The sequence below is a fragment of the Vipera berus genome, assembly GCF_964194415.1.
Source record: "Vipera berus genome assembly, chromosome: 1".
NCBI classification, from domain to species: Eukaryota; Metazoa; Chordata; class Lepidosauria; order Squamata; family Viperidae; genus Vipera; species Vipera berus.
The window spans coordinates 169,546,800-169,572,576 of record NC_138202.1 but is presented as its reverse complement, the minus strand read 5'-3'; the positions used below and the strand labels follow the sequence as shown (position 1 = coordinate 169,572,576).

At 40.9% G+C, this 25,777-nt stretch overlaps 1 protein-coding gene across 5 annotated transcripts in view; it reads left to right on the top strand.

The window, feature by feature from the left end:
- The window catches only part of HIBCH (3-hydroxyisobutyryl-CoA hydrolase), a 70,469-nt gene extending 53,950 nt beyond the window's left edge, over positions 1–16,519 (top strand). For 4 of the 5 annotated variants that reach the window (XM_081339146.1, XM_081339145.1, XM_081339147.1 and 1 more), the window contains exons 12-14: positions 11,409–11,528; positions 15,112–15,145; positions 16,326–16,519. In XM_081339146.1, the coding sequence (XP_081195272.1) occupies positions 11,409–11,528; positions 15,112–15,145; positions 16,326–16,441 (270 nt within the window). In that variant the 3' untranslated portion in view covers positions 16,442–16,519. Of the gene's footprint in view, positions 1–4,633; positions 5,289–11,408; positions 11,529–15,111; positions 15,146–16,325 lie in introns of those variants that run through there. The other variant, XM_081339149.1, reaches the window with a different exon arrangement.
- The last annotated feature ends 9,258 nt before the right edge of the window (positions 16,520–25,777 follow it).

Genomic DNA, 25,777 nt, shown 5'->3' with positions numbered 1-25,777 from the left:
GTTTCCATATTTTTTTAAAAAAAACATCTGGGCTTGTTGCTGACATTCATTTGAATGGCTAGGACATTTTGCTTTAATCTGCCTTTGGCTAGTACGATAATGTTCTCTGTGTGCCACAATATTAAAAGTGAATGAGGCTGTTCTTCATTCATTGCTGTGGGTAACTTGTTTTGCTCCTTGAATATAGGCTTCCAGTAGCTTTACTGCAACCATACATAAGAGTATTTCCAGGACTTTTGGGAATTTGACTGCTTTTGTGTATTTTGTTGTTTGAAATTACATTGAAAGTCTGCATGAAACTAACATGCAGCTGATTGCAGTAACCAAAAAGGGAACAAATGTTCTTAAACATTTACATATCTTCTACTTTCCAACGAACAGATGGGGAAACAGATCCTTCCATTTCTTTATGCCTGTCATTAAGGCAATTGGCCAGTGGAGCTTGAGAGTTGTTTTTTATGTGAAAGCTGAAGAAGTAAATTTTACGTTACTGTGCCTTCTTACAGGGAAAAAAATGGAATATCTGTTCAACTGTGCATGTAATAGCACGTAGTCTTATATACCACTTCATAGTGCTTTACAGCCTCTCTAAGCAGTTTACAGAGTCCGTATATTGTCCCCAACAATTTGGCTCCTCATTTTGCCGACCACAGAAGGATGAAAGGCTGAGTCAACCTTGAGCAGTCAGGATCGAACTGCTGGCAGTTGGCAGAATTAGCCTGCAAAACTGCACTCTAACCACTGCGTCACCACAGCTAATATACATTATTATATGCCACTGAAGGAATTGACGTAAGTTCTTTACTATTGAAAAGAGAGCTTTGGTTTTTTAAGTTTTAGCTTAAAGGAGGTAAACCTGGGCTAGGTTTTATTTTATCGATGTATTTAACTGGAATTATCTTGTCTCTAAGTAATTCTCTTTAAGTTAAAAAAAATAACATCCAGGAATCTATTTTACTTTGTGTGTTTGGGGTAAATTCATTTCATCCTGCCTTTATTATTTGTATAAATAACTCAGAGGTAGTGATATACCTTACACGCCTTCTTCCTCCTATTTTCTCCATAACAACCACCCCGTGAAGTGAGTTGGACTGAGAGAGGGAGACTGGCCCAAGATCACCCAGCTGGCTTTCATGGATAAGGCAGGACTAGACAATAGAAAATACTTTGACTGACTCTTACATTCCCATCCTGACATAGTTGCACTGTTTGCAAACTTAACTTCTACTTGTTCTTCATTAAATAAAATCAGCACCTAGCTTTTTCTCACCCGCAGCCATTAGGAAATAAGATGAGAATTACACACTTATCACTTTGCAGATATATAGAAGCAAGACCTACAGGTATCAAAGGAACATTTTTCCCTTGTTATCTTAAAACAGTAAAAATATGCAGCCTTTTGAAAGCACAGTGGCACAAAAGTAATGAAAGGACATTAAAAAAAATCCTCAATACAATACAATACTTCTCTTGTCCTTTATTACTGATAAGTGGGTGATGAAATGCCTAAATTTATTTTGCTTTACAACAGCAGTTAAGTCAGTTGAATAGCGATGAAGAATACTTGAGACATGCATCATGGCAAAATATAAGATTTTCCTGATTTCAGTGTGCTTAAGCATTCTATTTTAAAGCAGTTCTTTTTAAATAAAATGAAACATTTACAACTATTTTATCAAGGAATACACAATAGCTACAGTAATGCAGTCATCAATAGAATAAAACAAGTCCAGGTGGAATCTAGCGATTAAAATAATAAAAATAATAAGTAAAAACAAGAGTTAACCTTCCAACAGAAGATGGCAGAAGAGGACAGGAGAGTTGCAGAAAAATCAGTGGACAGGACAACAGACTAGGCGGCTAGAATCTTCCTAGAAAGAGCCCTGTCAAGTATTTATTATTTATTAATTAGATTTGTATACCGCCCTATTCCCAAAGGACTCAGGGTGGTTTACAGGGCAAAGTTAAAAACAGTTAAAACAGTACAAGATAACGCCAAGATAACGCTAAAATTAAAATAGGATTAAATAACAATAGCCCAAATTTAAATTTAAAATTTAAAAATTTAAAACCCCTCAGTCCAGGCCAGATAAATCAAACAACCAGGTTTTTAGGTCCCAGCGAAACAAACGAAGGTCGGGGGCGGTCCGGAGTTCCACAGGCAGGTTCCACAGGGCAGGCGCGCCCACAGAGAACGCCCTCCCCCTGGATCAGTTAGTCAAGAAAAGTACCTGAGTCTAGTGGATTCCAATATTGTCCCCAATTAAGAGAGAAGCAGGGAGTCATCAAATACCAATGCTATGAAACAACAACTAAACAAATGCAATTATGCAGAAAAAAAATGTAAAGTGCTTGGTAGTCTTTCCCCTTTTCCTGCTTATCTCCTTTTTTAACAATCAAATCCCAGAATGGGTAGCCTTTTGAGCCACGTATTAATCTGTATTAGGGTGAACTGCAGAGTTGTCTTTATTTTTCTTAGCTTATCTCTTTTTTTATAAAAAAAAATTCTTCAACTTTATTTTTCATTGAAATATATGATTTGTAAGGATGTGCAAACCTCATTTATTGAGGCCTATTTTATCTGGAGCACATATCTGGAGTTTCTCAATCTGCTTCTGGTTCAAAGGATCTTATTTCTGGAAAGTGCAGAACCACTCCTGGAATTGCATAGTCCAGGAAGAGACTTGGCATGGCCCAAAGAGGGACAGAATGTTCCAGAAATCACTAGAATGTTTTGTTCCTGAAGAAGGGGTGGCTTCATTCCTCCCTAGTCATACCGACTTCACCTAAGCCTTCCTTCCATCTAAGTGATATAATTCAATACAGTTACAGTATATTGGTTATGTAACTAACTTGTATTAAATTTGGTACAGCTGAAACTAAGGATCTGGGCTAACAAATACATGTTGTACCCACACATAAACATAAAAACATTTATTGTATAACATATAATATATAAAGATAGCATTACTAGTCATATTGCAAATGCAATCTATTTTTAGTCAAGTTGAATTTGTGATAGTAGATCTGATTTTATTTCTACTTCTTACATGTCCTAATTACATACCTTCTGTCTATGTATCTAGTTTGTGTATATGTATACACACATACACATATATATGGAGAGAGAGAGAGAGCAAATACTTATAATTTCATTGTGCTTTTAGTGAAATACAACTTTTGGGGTGGTATAGTTATGTATATTTCAAATAAAATTAAAGCCATAATATTAAATAAATTGCTATAGGAGACATTATCGGTAGAACAAAATTAGGGGGATTGATTGATTGCTTGATGTATTGCCCAATTATCCCAGTATATATGCTTGCCTGTGGTAACAGAAGACTTTCTTAGAAATTAATTACATTTTTGCAATGCTCATGTGTTTGCATAAGTAAATACAAATGCAAGAATTATAATTACTATTAAAAGGGTTTTTATATGAGAATAAGGCAAAACTAGGATATTTCTCACTGTTAATTATCTAGGCTTTAATTCTCAATCTTAGCTTCCCTGGGAGCTAAGCCCCTGACATCCATTGTATATTCAATTGTGAATATACATATTTGTCTTTTCTCTTTATTTTTTGTAAAACATTACTTTAGATTGGATTTAACTACTGCTTATACTGTAATTTTAAACCTATAGTGGGATGAGTATAGCTATGTTCCTTCCCCAAGTCCAGTCACATGATACCAGTTCTTATCACACACCCTGAAATAATTATTAATGAAACTCAAATCCACTGTATGATTAGACGTAACAGATTCCTAGGTGTTTTCTTTGTTGTTGTGCAGAAAGCTAATAAGTGCTTATTAATAGGGGGGGGGGGAAATGGAAAAAAATTAAATATAATTTTCTATCCTCTGGACTTTTTTGACACTATGGCAACCCAGAGTATGTTACGTTCATTGACAGGCCGGAAAGGAACTCAATTCAGTTATAAGACGGAGCAGAGAAAAATCCTGGCAAGCTTTCCAGATTCTGTTGTTCTACCATAATAAATAACGTTTCTGGAACCCGTTTCTTGACCTTGCTTAACTCAAAGGGCTGATATTCCTGCACTCAGTTAATAAACATTGCACACAGGAGAAATGCTTGATTAGTAAAGCTGCAATTTCCCAGAAGATCCCTTAATCTAGGGCAGCTTCATTTTCTAGCCCTCTCTTTAACTGCACAGCTGTTCATTCACCCATTATTACTCTTTCCACAGTGAGAAAAGAAGCTGTTTCTCAAAGAACTAAACATTGTAGTTGGATGCTGCTGTTCTGCCTGCCTGCCTGCCTGCCTGCCTGCCCATTTCTCCCCCCTCCCCAAAAGTCTCCTTGGTCTGCACGAGTTGATGAATAGCAGGTGCTGCAGCTTACTCAGATTTAAATCCTCCTGGCAAAAATCAGGATCTCCCTCTAGGCAGCATTTTTATCAAGAACAAGTTACTCTTCCCATTAGCATGTAGTCTGTCTTTCACTTAACTGTATGGTTCTTCATCTGTCCTCAGTTCAAATTCTTAATTTTGACTGTCACTTCACATCTACAATATATATGTATTAATAGAATCAGTGGTGCATTTCTTAGTACTTTCCCTACCATTCATATATTCAGCTGCTTCTTTTCATCGTTTCTTTTGCATTAGAACTATCTTGAACCAGCAGGGCATAAAGCTATCCAGTCCGTTAATGTTTCAGGAACATCTTATTCTGAAAAACGCTATGGATGAAGCACAGATGAAAGAGAAGTAGACTTTCCACTTTAATCCGTAGAATCAAAAGGTTGGCGATGGATAAACTGTCCTGACTCATGTAGGACTGGCTCAAAAATTGAATCCCACAAAAAAATAGAAAATAAGCTACTTTTTTTTTTGAAGAAATCCACGTTGACTGGTTAATTTTCCAGAGTGCAGTATTTCAAAGGATCCCCTGCAAATAGGAAGAGAAAATAGGTCTCCTGAAATTTGCAGAACTGCTGCTTTGAAAGCTACAGCTTGAAAAGCTGCTGGAAGCAAACAAGCTGGGAATTCTTAGAGTGAATAAAGAGGCTGCTGCTGCTTAGAAACCATAGGGAGTCAGAAGTGGGGAAATATTCATTGCTCGGTATTATATTGTTCCAAGGCTTTTCAATACTTTTGCTCCTGGCCAGATCTTTTAGAGCGAAGTAGAGAATTTACAGGTCTTGAAGAAATGGGGAGCTCTGATGCTCCTCTTGAGGTAAGTTTTACTGCATTGCTTCTAGAATCAGTTTCGCCAAGCATTGCAAAACTGTCCTCTACTTACGGGCCTCAATTGAGGCCAGAATTTATGTGGCTAAGGGTTGAAATATGGTTAAGTGAGTTTTGTCCCATTTTATGACTCTTCTTGCCACATTATGTTAAGTGAATCGCTGCGGTTGTTAAATTGGTAACATGGTAGTTAAGTGAATCTGGCTTCCCCATTAACTTTGCTTGTCAGAAGGTCACAAAAGGGAATCCCCCCCCACACACACACACACTCTGCAACCGTCATAAATATGAACCAGTTGCCAAGCATCTGAATGTACATCACGTGACCATGGGGATGCTTCCACAGTCATAAGTGTGAAAAATGATCATTAATCACTATAGTCAGTGATGTTGTAACTTCAGACAGTCACTAAACGAACTGATGTAAATCGATGTATTTTAGTATGCATTGCAATTTTTCAGGATTTTCTTCCATTGCCACTCCCTTCATTCCTTGTTATCCGTGGGCTTCAGGTTTCAGCTGAACTCAGTTAAGCTCATTCTAGTCATTGCTTTAGATAAAGTTGCATCTCCATTAGTTCATCAGTCGGTACGTGGAGCAAGGTGCCACATATTCATGCACTATAAGTGACAAGAGCTTTGATTCTTAAGATAAAATTGATATATGGTGTGCGTCCTGTGCAGAGGTTCCTCATTGGAAGGAGTTGAGTATCATATTAGCCCTTTTGGTGAGCTCCTGACTGCAGAGAAAAATAAAGGAACTGGAACATTAAGGATGAAAGGAGATGCTATTAATAAGCTGGTCTGTTTGGGTTTTTGTATATGTGTGTTACTCACTTTGTTTTGCAGAGGAATATCTGTCCTCTCATTGCCTCCCTATTAAGCCAGCTGCTAGTGACTCATGTATTCAAAAATCAGAGGTATAAAACTATCCTGCTTGTACTTGCAGGATTTGCCCAGCAACTGCATATTAGCAGATCTAAAGGCCTAAGCAAAATAGGTCACTGCTTTTGTCAGCTGACATCTGGAAAAAGCAAGAGAAGTGAGTAATCGGGAGCAGAAAAATGGTTGAGTGCTGGAAACCTGCCATTTGTTCCAATGGGTTAGTAGTTTTAATGTTTTTGTAAAACAAACAGCAATCGGTAAATCTGTTCCTTTGCTACTGAGCACAGCTAGCTTCAAGGCAGAACATTACAATAACGTTCTATGATTGTTGAAACTTCTGTATCTACATTCTATGAAAAACATGCCTAGACCTTATTTGGCAGTAGACAGGTAGCCATTTCAGACCCAAGAAAACCCTTTTGAGGAAGGAAGTTGTATATCACCTTACCTAAGGACAGATTTCCTTCAGTCCTCATCAGCCCAAAAAGTTTAGATTTCAGTCCTGTCTTTTAAAAGAGAGTTAAAAGCAGGGCTTTTTTTTCCTCATAGAACGCTCAGAACAGAGTTCCGGCACCTTTTTTGGATGGAACCTTGTAGCGTAGGCAAGGCGGGTTGTATGACATGTGTGAGTTCCGGCACCTTTTTCTTTTACAAAAAAAGCACTGGTTAAAAGGGAATGTGCCTCAAAAGTGGCTTCAACTGAAGGAAAGACTGCGAACAAAACAAAATTCTATCTTTTACTTCTCTGTGACTGTAGGGCCATCAACAAGCACCAAGCAAACTTCTTGAAGCAAATACTGCCCATTCTAATAACAAATACCGTATATACTTGAGTATAAGCTGAATTTTTCAGCCCACTTTTTGGGCTGAAAAATTCCACTTCGGTTTATACTCCAGTCAACAAAAAAACTTACCGAGGACTTGTGCGCGGCCGAGGCTTTGGTGCTTCCGGGATCGCGCGCACCTCTCCCAAGCCACCGCCGTCCGAGACCTGCCGAAGTTTGGGGAGGTTTGGGGAGGTGCGCGCGCACCTCCCCAAACCTCCCCAAACGTCGGCAGGTCTCCGTTCCTCCGCGCCCTGCCTGCCTGCTTCTTTCCGCAGCGGAAAGAAGCAGGCAGGCAGGGCGCGGAGGAACGGAGACCTGCCGACGTTTGGGGAGGTTTGGGCGCCTCCCCAAACCTCCCCAAACGTCGGCAGGTCTCCGTTCCTCCTGCCGACGTTTGGGGAGGTTTGGGCGCCTCCCCAAACCTCCCCAAACGTCGGCAGGTCTCCGTTCCTCCTGCCGACATTTGGGGAGGTTTGGGCGCCTCCCCAAACCTCCCCAAACGTCGGCAGGTCTCCGTTCCTCCTGCCGACGTTTGGGGAGGTTTGGGCGCCTCCCCAAACCTCCCCAGGTCTCCGTTCCTCCGCGCAGACCTGCCGACGTTTGGGGAGGTTTGGGCGCCTCCCCAAACGTCGGCAGGTCTCCGTTCTTCCTGCCGACGTTTGGGGAGGTTTGGGCACCTCCCCAAACCTCCCCAGGTCTCCGTTCCTCCGCGCAGACCTGCCGACGTTTGGGGAGGTTTGGGCGCCTCCCCAAACCTCCCCAAACGTCGGCAGGTCTCCGTTCCTCCTGCCGACGTTTGGGGAGGTTTGGGCGCCTCCCCAAACCTCCCCAGGTCTCCGTTCCTCCGCGCAGACCTGCCGACGTTTGGGGAGGTTTGGGCGCCTCCCCAAACCTCCCCAAACGTCGGCAGGTCTCCGTTCCTCCTGCCGACATTTGGGGAGGTTTGGGCGCCTCCCCAAACCTCCCCAGGTCTCCGTTCCTCCGCGCAGACCTGCCGACGTTTGGGGAGGTTTGGGCGCCTCCCCAAACCTCCCCAAACGTCGGCAGGTCTCCGTTCCTCCTGCCGACGTTTGGGGAGGTTTGGGCACCTCCCCAAACCTCCCCAGGTCTCCGTTCCTCCGCGCAGACCTGCCGACGTTTGGGGAGGTTTGGGCGCCTCCCCAAACCTCCCCAAACGTCGCGCAGACCTGCTGACGTTTGGGGAGGCGCCCAAACCTCCCCAAACGTCGGCAGGAGGAACGGAGACCTGCCGACGTTTGGGGAGGTTTGGGGAGGCGCCCAAACCTCCCCAAACATCGGCAGGTCTGCGCGGAGGAACGGAGACCTGGGGAGGTTTGGGGAGGCGCCCAAACCTCCCCAAACGTCGGCAGGTCTGCGCGGACGAACGGAGACCTGGGGAGGTTTGGGGAGGCGCCCAAACCTCCCCAAACGTCGGCAGGAGGAACGGAGACCTGCCGACGTTTGGGGAGGTTTGGGGAGGCGCCCAAACCTCCCCAAACGTCGGCAGGTCTGCGCGGAGGAACGGAGACTTGGGGAGGTTTGGGGAGGCGCCCAAACCTCCCCAAACGTCGGCAGGAGGAACGGAGACCTGCCGACGTTTGGGGAGGTTTGGGGAGGCGCCCAAACCTCCCCAAACGTCGGCAGGTCTGCGCGGAGGAACGGAGACCTGCCGACGTTTGGGGAGGTTTGGGGAGGCGCCCAAACCTCCCCAAACATCGGCAGGTCTGCGCGGAGGAACGGAGACCTGGGGAGGTTTGGGGAGGCGCCCAAACCTCCCCAAACGTCGGCAGGAGGAACGGAGACCTGCCGACGTTTGGGGAGGTTTGGGGAGGCGCCCAAACCTCCCCAAACATCGGCAGGTCTGCGCGGAGGAACGGAGACCTGGGGAGGTTTGGGGAGGCGCCCAAACCTCCCCAAACGTCGGCAGGAGGAACGGAGACCTGCCGACGTTTGGGGAGGTTTGGGGAGGCGCCCAAACCTCCCCAAACGTCGGCAGGAGGAACGGAGACCTGCCGACGTTTGGGGAGGTTTGGGGAGGCGCCCAAACCTCCCCAAACGTCGGCAGGTCTCCGTTCCTCCGCGCCCTGCCTGCCTGCTTCTTTCCGCAGCGGAAAGAAGCAGGCAGGCAGGGCGCGGAGGTCCGGAGACCTGCCAACGTTTGGGGAGGTTTGGGGAGGTGCGCGCGCACCTCCCCAAACCTCCCCAAACTTCGGCAGGTCTCCGGACGGCGGCGGCTTGGGAGAGGTGCGCGCGATCCTGGAAGCACCGAAGCCTCGGCCGCGCGCAAGTCCTCGGTAAGCTCCGGGCGGTCACTTGCTTCGCGTCTCCTGAGGGAAGGGGGGGCGACTGGAGCGGGCGTGTTTCCTCGCCTGCTGGGCGCCGCGATTTGCCCGGGGAACGCGCGGGCCCCGAATGGCAGCGTGGAGCGAGGAAGCGGACAGCCAGGGCTTCCCCGAGAGCCGCGGCCACACAGGGTATTCCTGTGTATTCAGGCTTGCAAAATGGCGGATCGAGCCTCTGCTGGCGGCAGAGGCTTGCAGAGCGCGGATCCAGCCTCCGCCGGCGGCGGAGGCTTGCAGAGCGCGGATCCAGCCTCCGCCGGCGGCGGAGGCTTGCAGAACGGCGGATCGGCTTATACTCGAGTCAACAACTTTTCCCAGTTTTGGGGGGTGAAATTGGGGGTCTCGGCTTATACTCGAGTCGGCTTATACTCAAGTATATACGGTAATAGTGCTTTGCACATTTTCTCCAGAAGCCTACTGGTAGGTAAAATCAAATCATCTTGCTAAACAGCCTTTCCCACTTCAGCTTCTTATAACACATTATTTATTTGATTTACGGTCTGCCTTTCATACAGGAGCTCAAGGCAGTGTGCCCTATGTTTCCTCCTCCTGTTTTTCCCATAAGAACTCTTACGATACAGGTTATGCTGAGGCAGAATGACTTTCCATGGTCCAGGGTAGGTTTTAACCTGGGTCTCCCCACTTCTAGAGTACCTTGGCTCTGGCATAGTGCTATATCTATATTTCCATGTAGTCCTTGTTTAACTATCACGAGTTCAGCAACCATTCAAAGTTACAATGGCATTAAATAAGGACACTTGTAGATTGCTTGTAGATGCGGCCACTGCAATGTCCCCATGGTGGTGATCACAGTTCTGGTGCTTGATAACTGGCTTGCAATGATGATGATTGTAGATCATGCAGTCGCCATTTGTAACCTTCCTTGCTGGCTTCTGACAAGGAAAGTCAGTGGGAAAGCTGGCAGGAGGTCACAAATGGTGATCATGGCAATTTGCTTAATGGCGGCAACCAGAACAGCTGCAAGAGCTGCTGTTGTGTAAGTCAGTGTAGTCATATGAGATCGTGCTTTATGAGCAGATTGCTTAGTGTCGGAGTTGCCAGTTGCAGTTCCCCTCATGAGCAACTGCAGTTGGGACCAGCAACCTGTTCACTAAGCAAAGCAGTCATTAAGTGAAACTGAGACTTTGCTCGCAATCTTACTTCAGCTTTCCTTTGCTCCACAGAGCTACAAACAAATGTGAGGACTGGTCACAGAGTTACTTTTTCATTACCATCATAACTGTGAACAGTCTCTAAGTGAATCAATTAGCAAACGAGGACTACCTGTACATCAATTCCCAGCCTTCAGCCATACCAATTGGGATTTTGGGAGTTGCAATCCAGCATTGTGAGGAAGGCAGCCATTTCCTCATTCTGATGTTCTGCTGGTGATACTTGTCTTCTCTCTAGTCCACTGGTTAAATATTTTAGGAATGGTTTAATTCACCATTATCCAGTAGTCTCCTGACAAGTCTTTTTTGGTCCTCTCCATATTATCATGTGGGCTTTATTACTTCAGTTACTACAGCTCTCATTCGTTTGAATGGAAGACTGCTTTTTAAAATAGTTGTACATTGATAACCTGTTTCATGATGCACCATAACTAAGTAGTTCTTCACAGAAATGTGTACTTTTCTGCCTAGGTTCCATTATTTTCTTGAGACTGGAGATTATTTTGCGATCTTTCTTTCCCATTTCTTCTATACACAGTGATCTTTTAATTCCCTTGATGTTCCAAAGCTCCATTAACTAAAGCAGATTATTTAAGAATCAACTGCAAATGTGTTATTACTTTTGTAATGTTCCTTCTCTGTGCCACCATATTGTAGCCTTGTCTTATGTGACTGAGCCAAAAGTTATGAAAATTACAGTATTATAAATCTGTTATGAGAAAAATAATAAACCAAAGAGCTTTAGATGAGGACGAGGTAAAGAGTATTCATTTCTTGATTGAAACCTTGTTTGAATGTATGTCTTTAAGGAGTTTTAATTTTATTAGGATGTTTATCTTTATTTCTATCTCGTATAGTTAATTTACTCATTACTTTTATCTTCTGACCTGAAACCTTAACTTGCTGTTACTCTTCTTTGGAATCAAATATTCACATATCAGTTGTATTTTTTTTATCCCCTCTGCAGACAATCGCTAAAATGTCCCCAACTTCTCTCAAGATAGCTTTCCGGCAACTTAAAGAGGGAGCTTCTTTGAACCTGCAAGATGTATTCACAATGGAATATAGATTGAGCCAAGCCTGCATGGTAAGACGTGTTGCATATTGGCACTTTCCAAGCACTGTATAGTATATTTTATGTCAGTAAGTATGGCTTACAGGACTGCTGGTATTTCCTATGGTCCACTAAGGATATCAACAGGAATTCTGCTATCTATTCCATTCTATTTTTGTACACTGTTGTCTGTGAACATATTAGACAAGGGGCAAACCCTTTAGCTAAAAGTAGACAACCTACTATTCCTTCATTATACCATAATGTCAGATTTTTCCCCCTTCTGTTTTACTGTTGCTAAATGGAAATTAGCTTCCCTTTTGTGTCTGACTTCCAAGATCTCAGTAATTACATTTTATACCATTGATTTTAAATGTTAGCATTTTATCTTTGCAGCGCAAGCTACAGAGCTTCATGTTCTCTCGCTGGCTCTGTTCAGCATTGTTTCATAGTAACTTTAATAATGAAGATGATAGCCAAGATGCGAAGGGTCCATAACCAATCACACTTTAGTCACATCTATCTCCATCTGTCTCCACATTTGAGATCCATTTGGCTAATTGGTGTTGGATGTTGCTACTCTCTTGTGGGCTGTGGGAAAAGTGACATTAAGCTTGAATGGTGTACTTTCTCCATTATTGTTATGAGAATTGGAGGATTTACCATATACAGTTCTCTTGCCTATGTTTTTCAGGAGTTTGTATTCTTTCACTTAAGCTTTATTTTTTCTGCAGCTACAACTTTCTGTGGCTTTGTGTTGGGAGAAATCTCTTTTCACACCCCTTCCCAAGAATGTACAAAAGAGTTTATAAAGATTAATTCAAGGTTTAAAACAACCTATATTGCCGTCACTTCAGTGAAGTCCTTACGATTTGTCAAGTGTTGATGAGGGATTAACAACCATAAATTGTATCTTGAAAAGTGTCCTTGCTTCTGGTTATGTCATCAACATAACAAAGCAGATATATACTACAGGATGACCCCATTTTATGTATCTTTCATAAAGCTGTGTTCCATTCAAATAAGAATGCATGTGTTTGATTTTCCTGAAGTATTTTTGAGTTTCTGGTTCAATCAAAACATCGCTCCCCATTTTTCCCAGTTTCAGCAACCTCACTTGAGACTATATTATAACTCTGAAAGTTTGTAGAGCATTAGCATTCTATATTGACTATACTTGGTAATAATAATAATAATAATAATAATAATAATAATAATAATAATAATAATAATAATAATAATAATAATAATAAATAATAATAATAATAATAATAATAATAATAATAATAATAATAATAATAATAATAATAATAATAATAAATGAAGTTGGAAGGGACCTTGGTGGTCATCTAGTCCAACCCCCTGCTCAGGCAGGAAACCCTATACCATTTCAGGCAAATGGCTGTCCAGTCTCTTCTTAAAAACCTCCAGTGTTGGAGCATTCACCACCTCTGGAGGCAGGTTGTTCCACTGGTTAATTGTTCTGTCAGGAAGTTTCTCCTTAGTTCTAGGTTGCTTCTCTCCTTGACTAGTTTCCATCCGTTGCTTCTTGTCCTGCTTTCAGGTGCTTTGGAGAATAGCTTGACTCCCTCTTCTTTGTGGTAGCCCCTGAGATATTGGAACACTGCTATCATGTCACCCCTCACCCATCTCTTCCTTAAACTACACATACCCAATTCCAGCAACCGTTCCCTATATGTTTTAGCCTCCAGCCCCCTAATCATCTTGGTTGCTCTTCTCTGTACCCTTTCGACATCTTCTCTGTACCCTCTCGACATCTTTTTTACATCGTGGTGACCAAAACTGGATGCAGTATTCCAGGTGTGGCCTTACCAAAGCATTGTAAAGTGGTATTAGTACTTCACTTGATCTTGATTCTATCCCTCTGTTAATGCAGCCTAGCACTGTGTTGGCTTTTTTGGCAGCTGCAGCACACTGCTGGCTCATATTGAAGTGATTGTCTACTAAGACTCCGAGATCCCTCTCACAGTTACTACTATTGAGCAAGGTACCACCTATACTATACCTATGCATTTGATTTTTCCTGCCTAAATGTAGAACCTTACTTTTTTCACCACTGAATTTCATTTTGTTAGATAGCGCCCAGTGTTCGAGTCTGTCCAGATCCTTCTGTATCTTAAGCCTATCTTCTGGAGTATTGGCTATTCCTGCCAGCTTGGTGTCGTCTGCAAATTTGATGAGTTCCCCATCTATCCCCTCATCCAAATCATTAATGAAGATATTGAAGAGCACTGGGCCCAGAACAGAGCCCTGGGGCACCCCACTACACACTTCCTTCCATGTAGATGTGGTTCCATTGAGGACCACACGCTGAGTACGGCCTGTCAGCCAGCTACGAATCCTTCTGGTGGTGATGCTATCTAACCCACATTTTTCTATCTTATCAAGTAGTAGGTTGTGATCTACTTTATCAAATGCCTTACTGAAGTCCAAGTAAATTATATCTACAGCATTCCTCTGGTCCACTAATTTGGTCACTTGGTCAAAGAATGTAATAAGATTTGTCTGGCATGATCTGTTTTTGGTTCTTTCAAGAGATTCAAAAGCTGTTGCTATGTTACAGGTAAAGAAAAAACTATTTTCTCCTTCCTCTGTCTCTCATCGGTTGATAAGAGAATGTTCACCTTCTTCTTGTTGTTGTGCCTTCAGATCAGTTTTTGACTCCTGGTGACTGCCTGGACTAGTCCCTGCAGGGTTTTTTTTGGCAAGTCTTTTGGAAATGGTTTGCTGTTGCCTCCTCCTAAGGCCTGAGAGTGTGTGACTAGCCCAAGGGCACCAGGCTCTGTGGCTTTCTGTCTAAGGCAGGACTAGAACTAACAATCTCCTGGTTTTGAACCTGATACTTTAACCACTACACAAACTGGCTCATTAGCTTACATATTAATACAACTTCCACAACTATACTCAATGAAGACTCATTCTGCAGGGGTGATGCAGTGTTCATTGTAGTCACTTCCTACTATCTGTCATACTGCCAGATGAATTTCTGGCCCTATCATCTGGAATGCACTCCAAGTGAGATAATTGCATTTGAAAAGTGCCCATGCCATCAGTTCTCCACTGACTCGCCTATTCATCACCAGTAAGTGAGCTTTGCTGTTTACTTACGCTCTGTATGCGAAGCTCAGAAAGCACAGTGATAAAACATACACGACTTATTTTCAAGTAGTAATCTTTACGTCAAACAACCCTCCCACTGATCCTGTGCAAAATCTCACATTTCCATAGGGATCTCATGGCAGAATCTCAAAGACGTGAGCTACAGATGTTACCAGTTTGACAAATCAATATACAAACGTGGCCTTTAGATAAGAGGTTTTTGCGTCTGGAATCCTTGATGTTCTCTGAGCTTGATTCTTTGCTTGCAGACCTTTCATTACCCAACTAAGTAACATCTAATGAAAGGTCTACAAGCAAGCAAAGAACCTCAGGGAACATCAAGGACTCCAATGGTTCAAACATGAGCTACAGATATTCTTTCCTATTGAAAGATATTTTTCTTGTGAACAAGTGCTTTGGGAACATCATTTAGAAAGAAAATTGTATTTCAAAGTATGCTAGGAAATTTGCCATAATGACTTCTTTTATCTTACAGCGAGGCCATGACTTCTACGAAGGTGTCCGAGCAGGTAAAATTTGAAGCCCATGCCCATTTCAAGTGAATTACAATGCGGATCTAGTGAGATTCTTCAGAAACAATTAGTTCAGACATGTTAGTGGTGACAGGAACAGTTTAAGGCACGCTCTTTGGTCACAATATTTCTCTAGGATAATTGGCAAAATGTTATTATCTGGTGACCTCTTTTCATTTGAGAGAGTTTTAGTAATGTTAAATAACGACGATGGTAGAAAAGTAATAAAATAATTAAAATTAAAATTTAATAAAAAATAAAATAGTAAAAATAATAATTACTTAAATAGTTATTCAGGACATCAAGCATATTGCTGCCTGTTTTGCTGAGTAGCCAAATGGGTAACAATAAGCAAAATTGAGCTGCTCTAAGAAAAATAATGTTGTGTTGTAGTTGTGCTACTAGGTAAGATTGTTCCAGGCATCTGGTTTTCCAATGCAAAATCTATAACAGAAGGTACGAAACAGAAGCATTATTTAGACCAGGAGTCCTCAAACGTGGCCACTTTAAGACTTGTGGACTTCAACTCCCAGAATTCCACAGCCAGCATGGAGTTGAAGTTGAAGTCCACAAGTCTTAAAATGGCCACGTTTGAGGACCCCTGATTTAGACCGTCATATAACTGGTGAGTATAACTTACATAGCCATGGAGAGGATTTTAGAAGGCTCAGGACGCCTTCCAGGGTATAAGGAGCTCATTGAAACATCTCAGTGCATTATAGCTAGATAGAGGACAAGGAGAACTTGCAATCCAAACATGGAGCCACTGGTGGCAAGGACATGCAGTATGGGGGAGGTATAAAGACTAACCCAGCACTGAGATTGTATTTTATATTAAATAATTTGTCAAAGTTTAGCTTAAAATATCATTTGTTACTTGCTCTTTCTGACAGAAATTCACTAGAGTAGGAATACAAATAATAAAATGTCTCCACTGGGATTGCACACAAAAAATTAAGTAAATGAAAGCTTTAATGTTGGATTCTCAGTCATTCTGTTTTCAGGATATGGGAAATAAGGTACTTTTCCATTCAAGAAATAGAAAAGTAATAAATCATACATAATGTACTGATCTCTACAGTGGTTTATCTTTCATACATACTAAGAATAATATAAAATGATCTTTCTAATATAATTAAGCAAAGCATTACAACTGAAAACATTTTTTCTCTACTAGTACTTATTGACAAAGACCAATCCCCCAAATGGAAACCAGCTGTTCTTGAAGAAGTAACAGATGAATTTTTGGACTCGTGCTTTAAGTCTCTTGGAAGTAATGACCTCAAATTATAAAAAAGTTTTACTAATGTAAAATCAAATCCTGTATTACATAACCCAGTAAAATGTATGATGCATTTAATTCAATAAAATTATTTCATCAGGTAAAAACAGAATTGGAACCGATTGAGACGTTTTGAAGAGGATGTAGGTTTTTCAGAGATGAAAAGTAATTCTAGATTCCAAGAGTTTGGTACCTATACATTTTTATTTTTCTGTGAAAACTGTAGGTAAACAGTGACACTCTGGATCAACTAAAACAATTTATGTTATATAGACAGTTAAATATGGCAACAATGAGCTGCAGTAATTCAAAGGAAAGTTGAGCAGCAGTCCAAAATGAGCATTGATGCAATATATCTTCGTTCTCTTTTATATAAAATTGTAGGGGGTTTTTTTCTTGCAGACTGTAGGTACTCAGAAACTTCTGCAATTGCCCCCTGTAATTCAGGTACAGTATAAAAAATTATCTGTTCTACCACTTCAACTTCATGGATAAAACTAGCATGTGAAAGGATTACTCCTGCTACGTGAAATCAGTGGCCGTGTGCACGTGGCAACTGGGGCAAGTAATGCTTTAATCAAAGCTCCTCTCCAACACTTTGATAGTATATTTTTCATCAGCTTAGGTTTTACATAGTAGAGAAGGTGCATTTGTTTTAGATTAATCTAGAAGTAGAAAGGGTATGTGTAATTGTGGCAAGATAAACTGTCTCTTAAAAAAGATAAAACAGTATAGCTACCATAGCTAAAACAAAAGCTACGCTGCTTTCGGTTGCCCTTCTAAGAGTAAAGATGATCTAAAATAACTCAAAACTGTTACTGATTCCTTTTTAAAGGAAATATATTTTTCCCAAATACTTTCAGTACGTTCTGCTACTAGTCTTATTCAGGACTTCCACATATTTCTCCCCCCCCCTAGAACATTGGTGGCGAACCTCATCTCATTTATATCTATTTAATTTGAGTTAGACCTCTTCCAACTCCGAATTGTCTGATTTACACCATGAAAACCAAACAGCAAATAGTATAATCAAAAATTAGAAAGTATACCATATTAAACAAAGAGGGCAAATTGGATCAGCGTAACAAAATATATACACCGAGCAACAGTCCAGCCATCCTAGCACGGATCCTGAGAAAAGAGCCAGGTCTTTCAAGTCCTCTGGAATTCCATTACAGTGAGAGCCCCCCAGAGATCGGGGGGAGCCTCCTTCTCAAGGATAGGCACTGTAGCAGAGAAGGCACACTTCCAAGGTCCTAGTAGCATTGCTTAACTGAAGGAACCTGGAGAGGTAGGCCAACACTATAGGAAACAGCAATCCAACAAACAACCACTATCTATACCAGGTGGGCTTTTATAGGTCATATACAGCACCTTGAAATGTACCCAGAAGTAAACTATCAATTCACTGTCCACACTGATTCTGGACCAGTTAAGCTTCCAAGAGGTCTTCGAGGACAACCGCATGTAAGACTTTTTGCAGTAATCTAGCTGTCAGATGATTAGTGTGACTGTATGAACGGCTTCCCAGTCTAGGAAATAACAGCACCAGGTGAAGCGATAGACAGGGTCTTCCCGGCCACAGTTGCTATCTAATCATTGAGCAGAAACTATGAGCACACTCCCAGATTGCATATTATTCTTGAACTGGGAAATGCTACCCTGTCCAAATTTAAAGATGAAATATTCAGATTGTGACAGCACTTGGTCTTGACGGAATTGAATTGGAGATAGTTCTTCCCAGTGAAATGCTTGAGTTGGTTCATTCCAGCTTGCAAGAACTAAATTTCTGGGAATTTAACACCACCATCCTGGTTATGCCACAGACCATTTATATAGGCCACCTACAAGTGTAATCAGGGCTATCTACTGAATCTCAGCCCAAAATCCAAATAAATGGGTTTAGATATTCTACTTCTAGGTTTTTTTTTATCAGGGAAATCCTAGAAAGATAAAGAATTGTAATCAGGAAGGTGGCTATTCAACTAGAAAGTGGTTTTGTTCTAAATAACTGTAATGTGAAATATAGCTACAGCAAAACAAAAATTAACTCAATACTATATGGTAAAGATAGACATGGTGCACATTTTGGGTACCAACAATCATTACTTGATGAAAGATGAAGATCTGAAAATTTTTTGTAAGGAAAAATAGTACTATCCTGCACTGTGCATATAATCCCTAGAAGATGGGTTATTGTACATACAACATATGCACATAGACCAGCCAGGCCTGTATTCTTTCATTACAGGCTCCTATTCAAGAACTACATTTTATTAGCATTTTAATATTCTTCTGTTCTGATTATTTTTTACATGGCCATAATCCATATTTTATTGTTGTTGTTTTTAGGTAACTAGTGATTAGTCAATAAATTATATCACAACTGCATATAAATCTTTTCATGAATATCACCATTCTTCCACAAGTTTCCATGGCAATAAATGATGTAACAATATGGGAATTTAGATTTTTATCAAAACAAAAACAAATAGAAAAAACTGGGAAATCTTTGAAACGTGTTCAGTAACCGTGAAGAAGTAACAAAGTACAATGACACGACAGAATATCATACAGCCATAATAAATACCTGCCACCTTTCAAATCAAGATTTCAGGAAATAGAAGGGAATTCTTCTTAAACTCAGCGAGTAGAGGGGAAGTGTCATACATGTGCAATCCTCACCCAAAGATTGCTGTGAATGTTTCTATTGTTCGCTGGGATGTTCACCACCCATGTCCATTTCTTCACACTGTTTAGAAAGCTGAACTCTTTAGTCTTTCTTCCTGCAGCAATTTTCATTGGAAGGTGGGGCGGAATGAAACGATTAGGTAAAAAGATAATTATCCTGTAAGCCTAATTTGCTTCGCCTTGGTGTTTGCAGCAATTTCTCAGCTTCAAAGAAAAAGTGCCTTTTTTGGCTTAAGCACTAGGAAATGACTCATTAATCCAAACGTGTTGTACTCTTGAAAAAACTGAAAACAGAAATACATTCTTTCTGCTCAGACCATTCATATATTTCTTAGCACAGATGGTATTTTGTTTTCTACATTCTATCCAACAACCTATTTAAATGGTACTCTGAGAATTTTTAGTAGTAATTTAGCATTTTATTGGCACTCAAATTTTGAAAAGTTTTACCAAGGTCTTCTGTCAGGCATCAGGGTGAACATTCGTGTCTAAAACGAAATAAAATCTTATAATCTTCATTCCCAATTGGACATGGTTGTCTAAACATGCCAATTTTACTTCATACTTGAGTAATTATATGAATATATAAGAGCCCAAACCTTTTAGTACTCTCATACATATTTGAGTTCCAGATAAGTGCACAAAGTCATAAGGTTTTTTCCTTTACTCAAAGGTAACTTCAAGCCATTAACTAATTAGAAGGAAAATGCATATGTTAAGAACAGTGATAGTTTCCTTCCTTAAACCATTACTTAAATGATAGTCAAACTGCAAATAATGATTTTAAAAATGGCTACTGTGGTCAGTGGCGTAGCGTGGGTTGTCAGCACCCGGGGCAATTTGCGCCCCCTAACCCTGTGACGTCATGGCACCGCCGAAAAGACGCGCCCCGCAGCGGCGTAGACTTTCCAAGAAGAGTCGCGCGCATGCGGGATGCTTCCGGGTCCCTCTCGAGGGCGGCTGGGCAGGGCTCCGACCTGCAAGAGCCGCTGCATTCAAGCTCGCACGTGAGCCCCGCTAAATAAAGCCACGCATGCGCACGAAGCTAGGCCAGCCGGCCGGCGGGTCCGTCTTCGCTCGGCCAAGCCTGCCGGGGCGCCTGCGGGGCGCTTGCGGTTGGCCTGAGCCTGGGCGGAGAGTTGGGCGCTTCTATTTATTTTATTCAGTTTATGTGGCCGCCCATCTCACCTGCCGGACTCGTTTCGCTTTGCAAGAAAGAGCAGCTCGAGAGCGGAGCCCTTGGGGCTCCCTGAGCAGCTCAGTGCGAGCGCGCCCCCCAGATGTTGCGCCCGGTGCGGCCGGCCCCCCCTGCACCCCCCACGCTACGCCACTGACTGTGGTTTAACGAATAAGGGACAGAATGGATTTAGCCTACTTAACCTATGTAAAGAGATCCAAATTTTGGAGATCCTGTGGAAGTTGCTGGCTCTTATCTCTTCAAGAACAGAAAGAGGGAAATAAAGAGATTACTGGCAAACCAGTCTGACTCGTGTAAAATTGCTTAGTATCCTTATTATTTGTCTCGTAGTTAGTAAATGTTTTTTAAAGTATCCTGTTAATTTGGTAGGGACAGATCATCACGGATAAAATCTATGTGATTGCTAAGAGTCAACAATGACTTTATGGCATAATCATAATCAGACATTTGTGATGATACATTTGTATAACACTAGTATAGATTTTACAAAATATAATATGAAATCAGTCTGATATTCACTGTATAACTGTGTTTGGGCTTTGCCCCCTAATGAAATATTATGTAGAATATATATGTATATACATTTATTAGAACTGAAGGGGTTCTGGCTCTAAAAGTCAAATTACTTTCTACTACTTGCCAGAATAATTATTGATTTGGCGTGTGCTTATCAAATATTGTTGAAAAAAGCATTGCTACAAAATATTCTGCTCACCTATACTACAAAGAATTTGAAATACATAATTTCAAACCATTAAGGGGTGAGAGTTTTGCTAAAATGAATTATACCCAAACAAAATGAATGGCTTGCTCCTTTCAATTCTGTACTGAAAATATACTCTGTTATTCTAAGAATGGTGTATTTAGAGAAATTCATATACAGTTTAGTTTAAGAACAACAGTTCTCTGCTACTACTATATTATGATTTCCTTTTTTAACAGTTAATTATGTTGCCTGAATAACCAAGAGGACAAAGGCTGTGCTTTCTTTGAATTTAATATTAATATATTACTCCCACATTTTCAGTAGTCACCTTTCTCCATATGTACAAGCTGCTACACTTGTTCTATATTGCACTTTTGCTTTCAATCTGTCTACTCTCCCTACTGTCCCCTTGATAATTGATAATCAAGAGAAATAATCCCTTCCTCCGGGTGTGAGGAGATCAACCCTGACTGCTCTTTAGAAGGCCAGATCCTGAAGCTAAAACTCAAATACTTTGGCCACCTAATGAGAAGGAAGGACTCACTGGAGAAGAGCCTAATGCTGGGAAAGATTGAGGGCAAGAGAAGAAGGGGACGACAGAGAATGAGGTGACTGGATGGAGTTACTGAAGCAGGAGGCGTGAGCTTAAATGGACTCCAGAAGATGGTAGAAGACAGGAAAGCCTGGAGGAACGTTGTCCATAGGGTCGCGATGGGTCGGACACGACTTCGCAACTAAAAACAATTACACTTTCATAAAGACTTTGCTAATAACTTGCAAAATCATTGTAATTTCAATTATTATTTTTCTTCCAACTATTAAACATACTTTTTTATGTTCTTTGATAAAACCTACATGTGCAGGTCTTTGGACTGAGTTTAGTATGCTCAGCCAAGTAAAATTGTAAAATAACTAGTCTCACTTCAACAAGATGCGAGATGCCTTTGGAAAGAAACCTTTGATAGTCACATAACACCCTGATATGGTTCAGACTCATGCTAAGTAACTAAATCCCCTTTATGTAAACAGGGAAATTGAGCACCAATATTTCTCTTTACTCCCCCCCCCCAAAAGATATTTTAGCTCAATAGGAATTATATAGCTAAAACCCTATTCTGAACCCTGGCCCAAACATTCCCTCACCTCGTGGCTATTTGGCTGGGGGAGGACCAATTTTGGTTTTAAGGGTACTTATACTTTGCTCTGTTGCGTTGTTAATATTCTGTAGATACTGAAATGGGACTTACCGGAATTCTGAATTACATACTAGCCCTAGAATCATTTGATGTCATTGTGGTTCTAGTACAGCTACAGGCAAGAAGTTACCTCGGTCAGGATTAGCTGTGTGCATGATGACTTTTAAAATCACAACTGCTCTCGTATGAATGTTGTTTTATTTGTGCTAGCACCAAAACATGGGATGCCTCACGGGCATATTGGGAAGCCAAGTCCTGCGATTCAGGGCTCATCGCTTTCTATGAAAGGGATGTCACTGTATTTGCTTTCATTCGTTGCCCATTGCTTCACAGCTTGATCCAGAATCTCAAGGGAAAGACGGTGAGCAAAGTCCAGCACTGCGGTGTTTGCTGAAGATGACATCTCAGAGTTTGCCTGAATGAGGGAGGCTTTTTCTATGCTACAACCACTATCGTATTTGCCGACTTCCTTGCTTCCGTCGTCTAGAATAGTGTGCGGGAAGGGGCTTTTGGATTTTATACATCCCATGGTACGACTGCTATTCAATTTAGCTGCACGGTCAGCCTTGATGTATTGTCCTTTAGAAGGGTACAGAATGTCACTTTCTTGCAAGCGGAGATGAGAGTATGCACTTCTCCCAATATCTGTGGGTAAAAAGATTACATTGCAGGGTTTAGAATGTTACTTCCTCAATTTATTTTTGTGCTTGTCACATATAAAAGCATTTTTTTAAAAAAAAATTTCCAGCAGGAAGGAAATTTTGGAAGTTTTTTTGTTTTTGCTTCGGCCCTAAATGGAATTCAGGTTCTAGACTCTCAACTGAGTTCTCAGCATCATAACTACCATAAATACTCAAAATTGTACCTTCTATTTATAAAGAACTGGGCTTGAAATAATGACCTTACCAATAGTCTCACCTTACAGCTAAAATTGGTTTTGGATATTCGATATTGAATAATAATAAAAAAAGTAACTGCAGCATACTAACGTGCATGATAGACACACAGCAATCCCTCATTCAAGATGACATGGGAGTAAACTCTTAACTGGAACTGATTTGTATTTTCAAAGTCATGGTAAGATAAAAACAGAAATCAAGAATGTGTGCTTCCAGACATCACTAGAATTCTAGATTACTTAAAAATAATAAATAAAATTCATAACTCAGTGAACATTGAGTATTGTGTTAAATTATAGCCATTAGTTTCTATACTTTATTAAAAGTCAATAGGCTGTTGGCAAAGTATTACGGCAGCTACAAAGGTAAGGAAAAAAAATATGGGTGCATGAAAGTTCATTCCAACTCATTTTAGCAACTTATAAACACAACATCCTTCTATTATAAAATCTCAGGAAGGCATTTGTGACCTCTTCTGGAGAACTGCCTCTCAGCCTACTGCTTTTCCGTATCCCTCCACTCCTCAATTATTTAAAAAGCTTACATTGACCCACATGATCTTTTATGAGATGGAGCAGAAGATGTGAATTTCCTTGAATACTGGCAGACTTGCAGCAGCAATTCATTGCACTAGGGAAGTAGTCCTTGAATCCTAAACAATAGTTTATCCAATATTACACAAGATACCGAAAGCAGAATGGTTTATGTTAAATTGCTCATGAAGACACAATGTTGTTTAAAACACTATGATATTGTGTGGAGCATATGGAAACCTCTTCTGCATATTTCAAAGTGTTAACATACAAACAAATATTATAAACCCATACTCGGCTGGGGCCTAAGCAGTAGTTAATTCTGATACTCACTGCAATATTGTTCAGATTCATTAAGGTTACTTTATACTATATATAGAAATGTGGTATTATTCTAGCTCATAAAACCCTTATGACCATGTAGCACTTAGACCAATCAGAGATGAAGGGGTGAAAAGCCCCTCCCCCATCAATCAGCTGCCACTGATAATATAGATTTTAAACTGAGAAGTAAAGTTTTCTGGGCAGGGCTGCATACCTTTCCTTATTTTCAAAATTAAAATTTCAAAATCGGCTTACCCTTGTTTATTGAATACCGTATATGCTTCTAAACAATATTAACAATTTGAGCTTTCAACAACTAATTTTCTCGATTAAATAGCTGCAACAAATCGAATTAGGACCTTGTGCAACCTATAGACCATCCCCAAATGGTACAGGGTCAATATCTTTAAATCTATATAAAGCTATAAGTATTATATTTCAGTTTAAAGAAAGCAGAATGGAACAATTTAGCATCTAAAGTACCTTCAGAAACTTAATGAAACTTGAATATGTTATTAATAGTTCCTATTTCATTATTATTTCATTCAATTTACTGTATATACCCAGCCACAACATGGAATTGACTTTTGCATGGTATGCAAGGTTTAAAACCAACAAAAATCAGCAAACCGAATAACAAGTGTTTGATATCAGTGAAATCATTCCAATTACAGGGAAAAAAAACATTACAAATCAATCAACAGAGCTTGCTCAACTTCCTGGCACAAATGCCTGGAAGAATAGCCAGGTCTTTTATTATTAATAATGGCTTTGAACTAGGCTTAATATATTTTTTAAAAAATATGTTTAACAGTGTAGTCTTGTCCACCACAAGCCCTCTATCTTTTAACATATTAGTTAATACTCCTAAAAAAGATTAAAAAAACTTGTTAATCCCTTCTTCAGAAGATCCATTACAACCTTCTCCAGCCTAGTGCCTCTCAAATTCATTCTGAGTCCAAATTTAAGAATTTGCACTAGGAAAGGCTAGTGGCGAGTCTAGCTAACACTAAACCTATACGTAAGCTTTAGTTATTGCATATATCACTAAGCATTATCACTGGATGCTCACTTAGTGTTCTGGGCAGACAGGAAGTTGAAAGCAACAGGTAAACTATTAGTAAATAAACATTTTATTCTAGCTTTGGATGAAATTACTTTTACTATTCTCAACTATATCCTTCTAAATCAGACATGTCAAACTTGCGACATCACATGACGTTGCACAACATATCGGGACGGCTTTGCCATTGCCGGCAATAGGGTGGGTGCGGCTTCTGTGTGACGTGTCCGGCCCATCTTCTGTGTGACATGTCTGGCCCATGGGCCGGGAGTTTGACACCCCTCTTCTAAATCATTGGCAGGACTGAGTTTGGGAGGGACTGTACTGCAATGATTTTCATCTCTGTTGTCGGACCTGGTCCAGAAGATGGAGAGAAGGATTACTTTTCAAAACCTATATACTGCCTTCTGGTGTTCCTCAGAGTTATTTCCACTACAACTTATTAACTACTTTCAAGGAATGATATCCAAGTTTGATAATGAGCTCGATGAGGGAGACCAAACTGAAATTAAATCCAAAGAAGATCAAGGTGCTGTTCACAGATATGCACTACTCTTGGGAATAGAGGTTCAGACTCTTTTAGATAGGGCTTCTCTTGTACTGAAAGTGTAGAGCTAAAATCTAGAACAAGAATATCAAACTCGCAACATCACGTGACGTGTCATGACGTATCATGACTTTTTTCTCATTGCCGGCAATAGGTTGGGCGCGGTTTCGCTATGATGCATCCAGTTTGA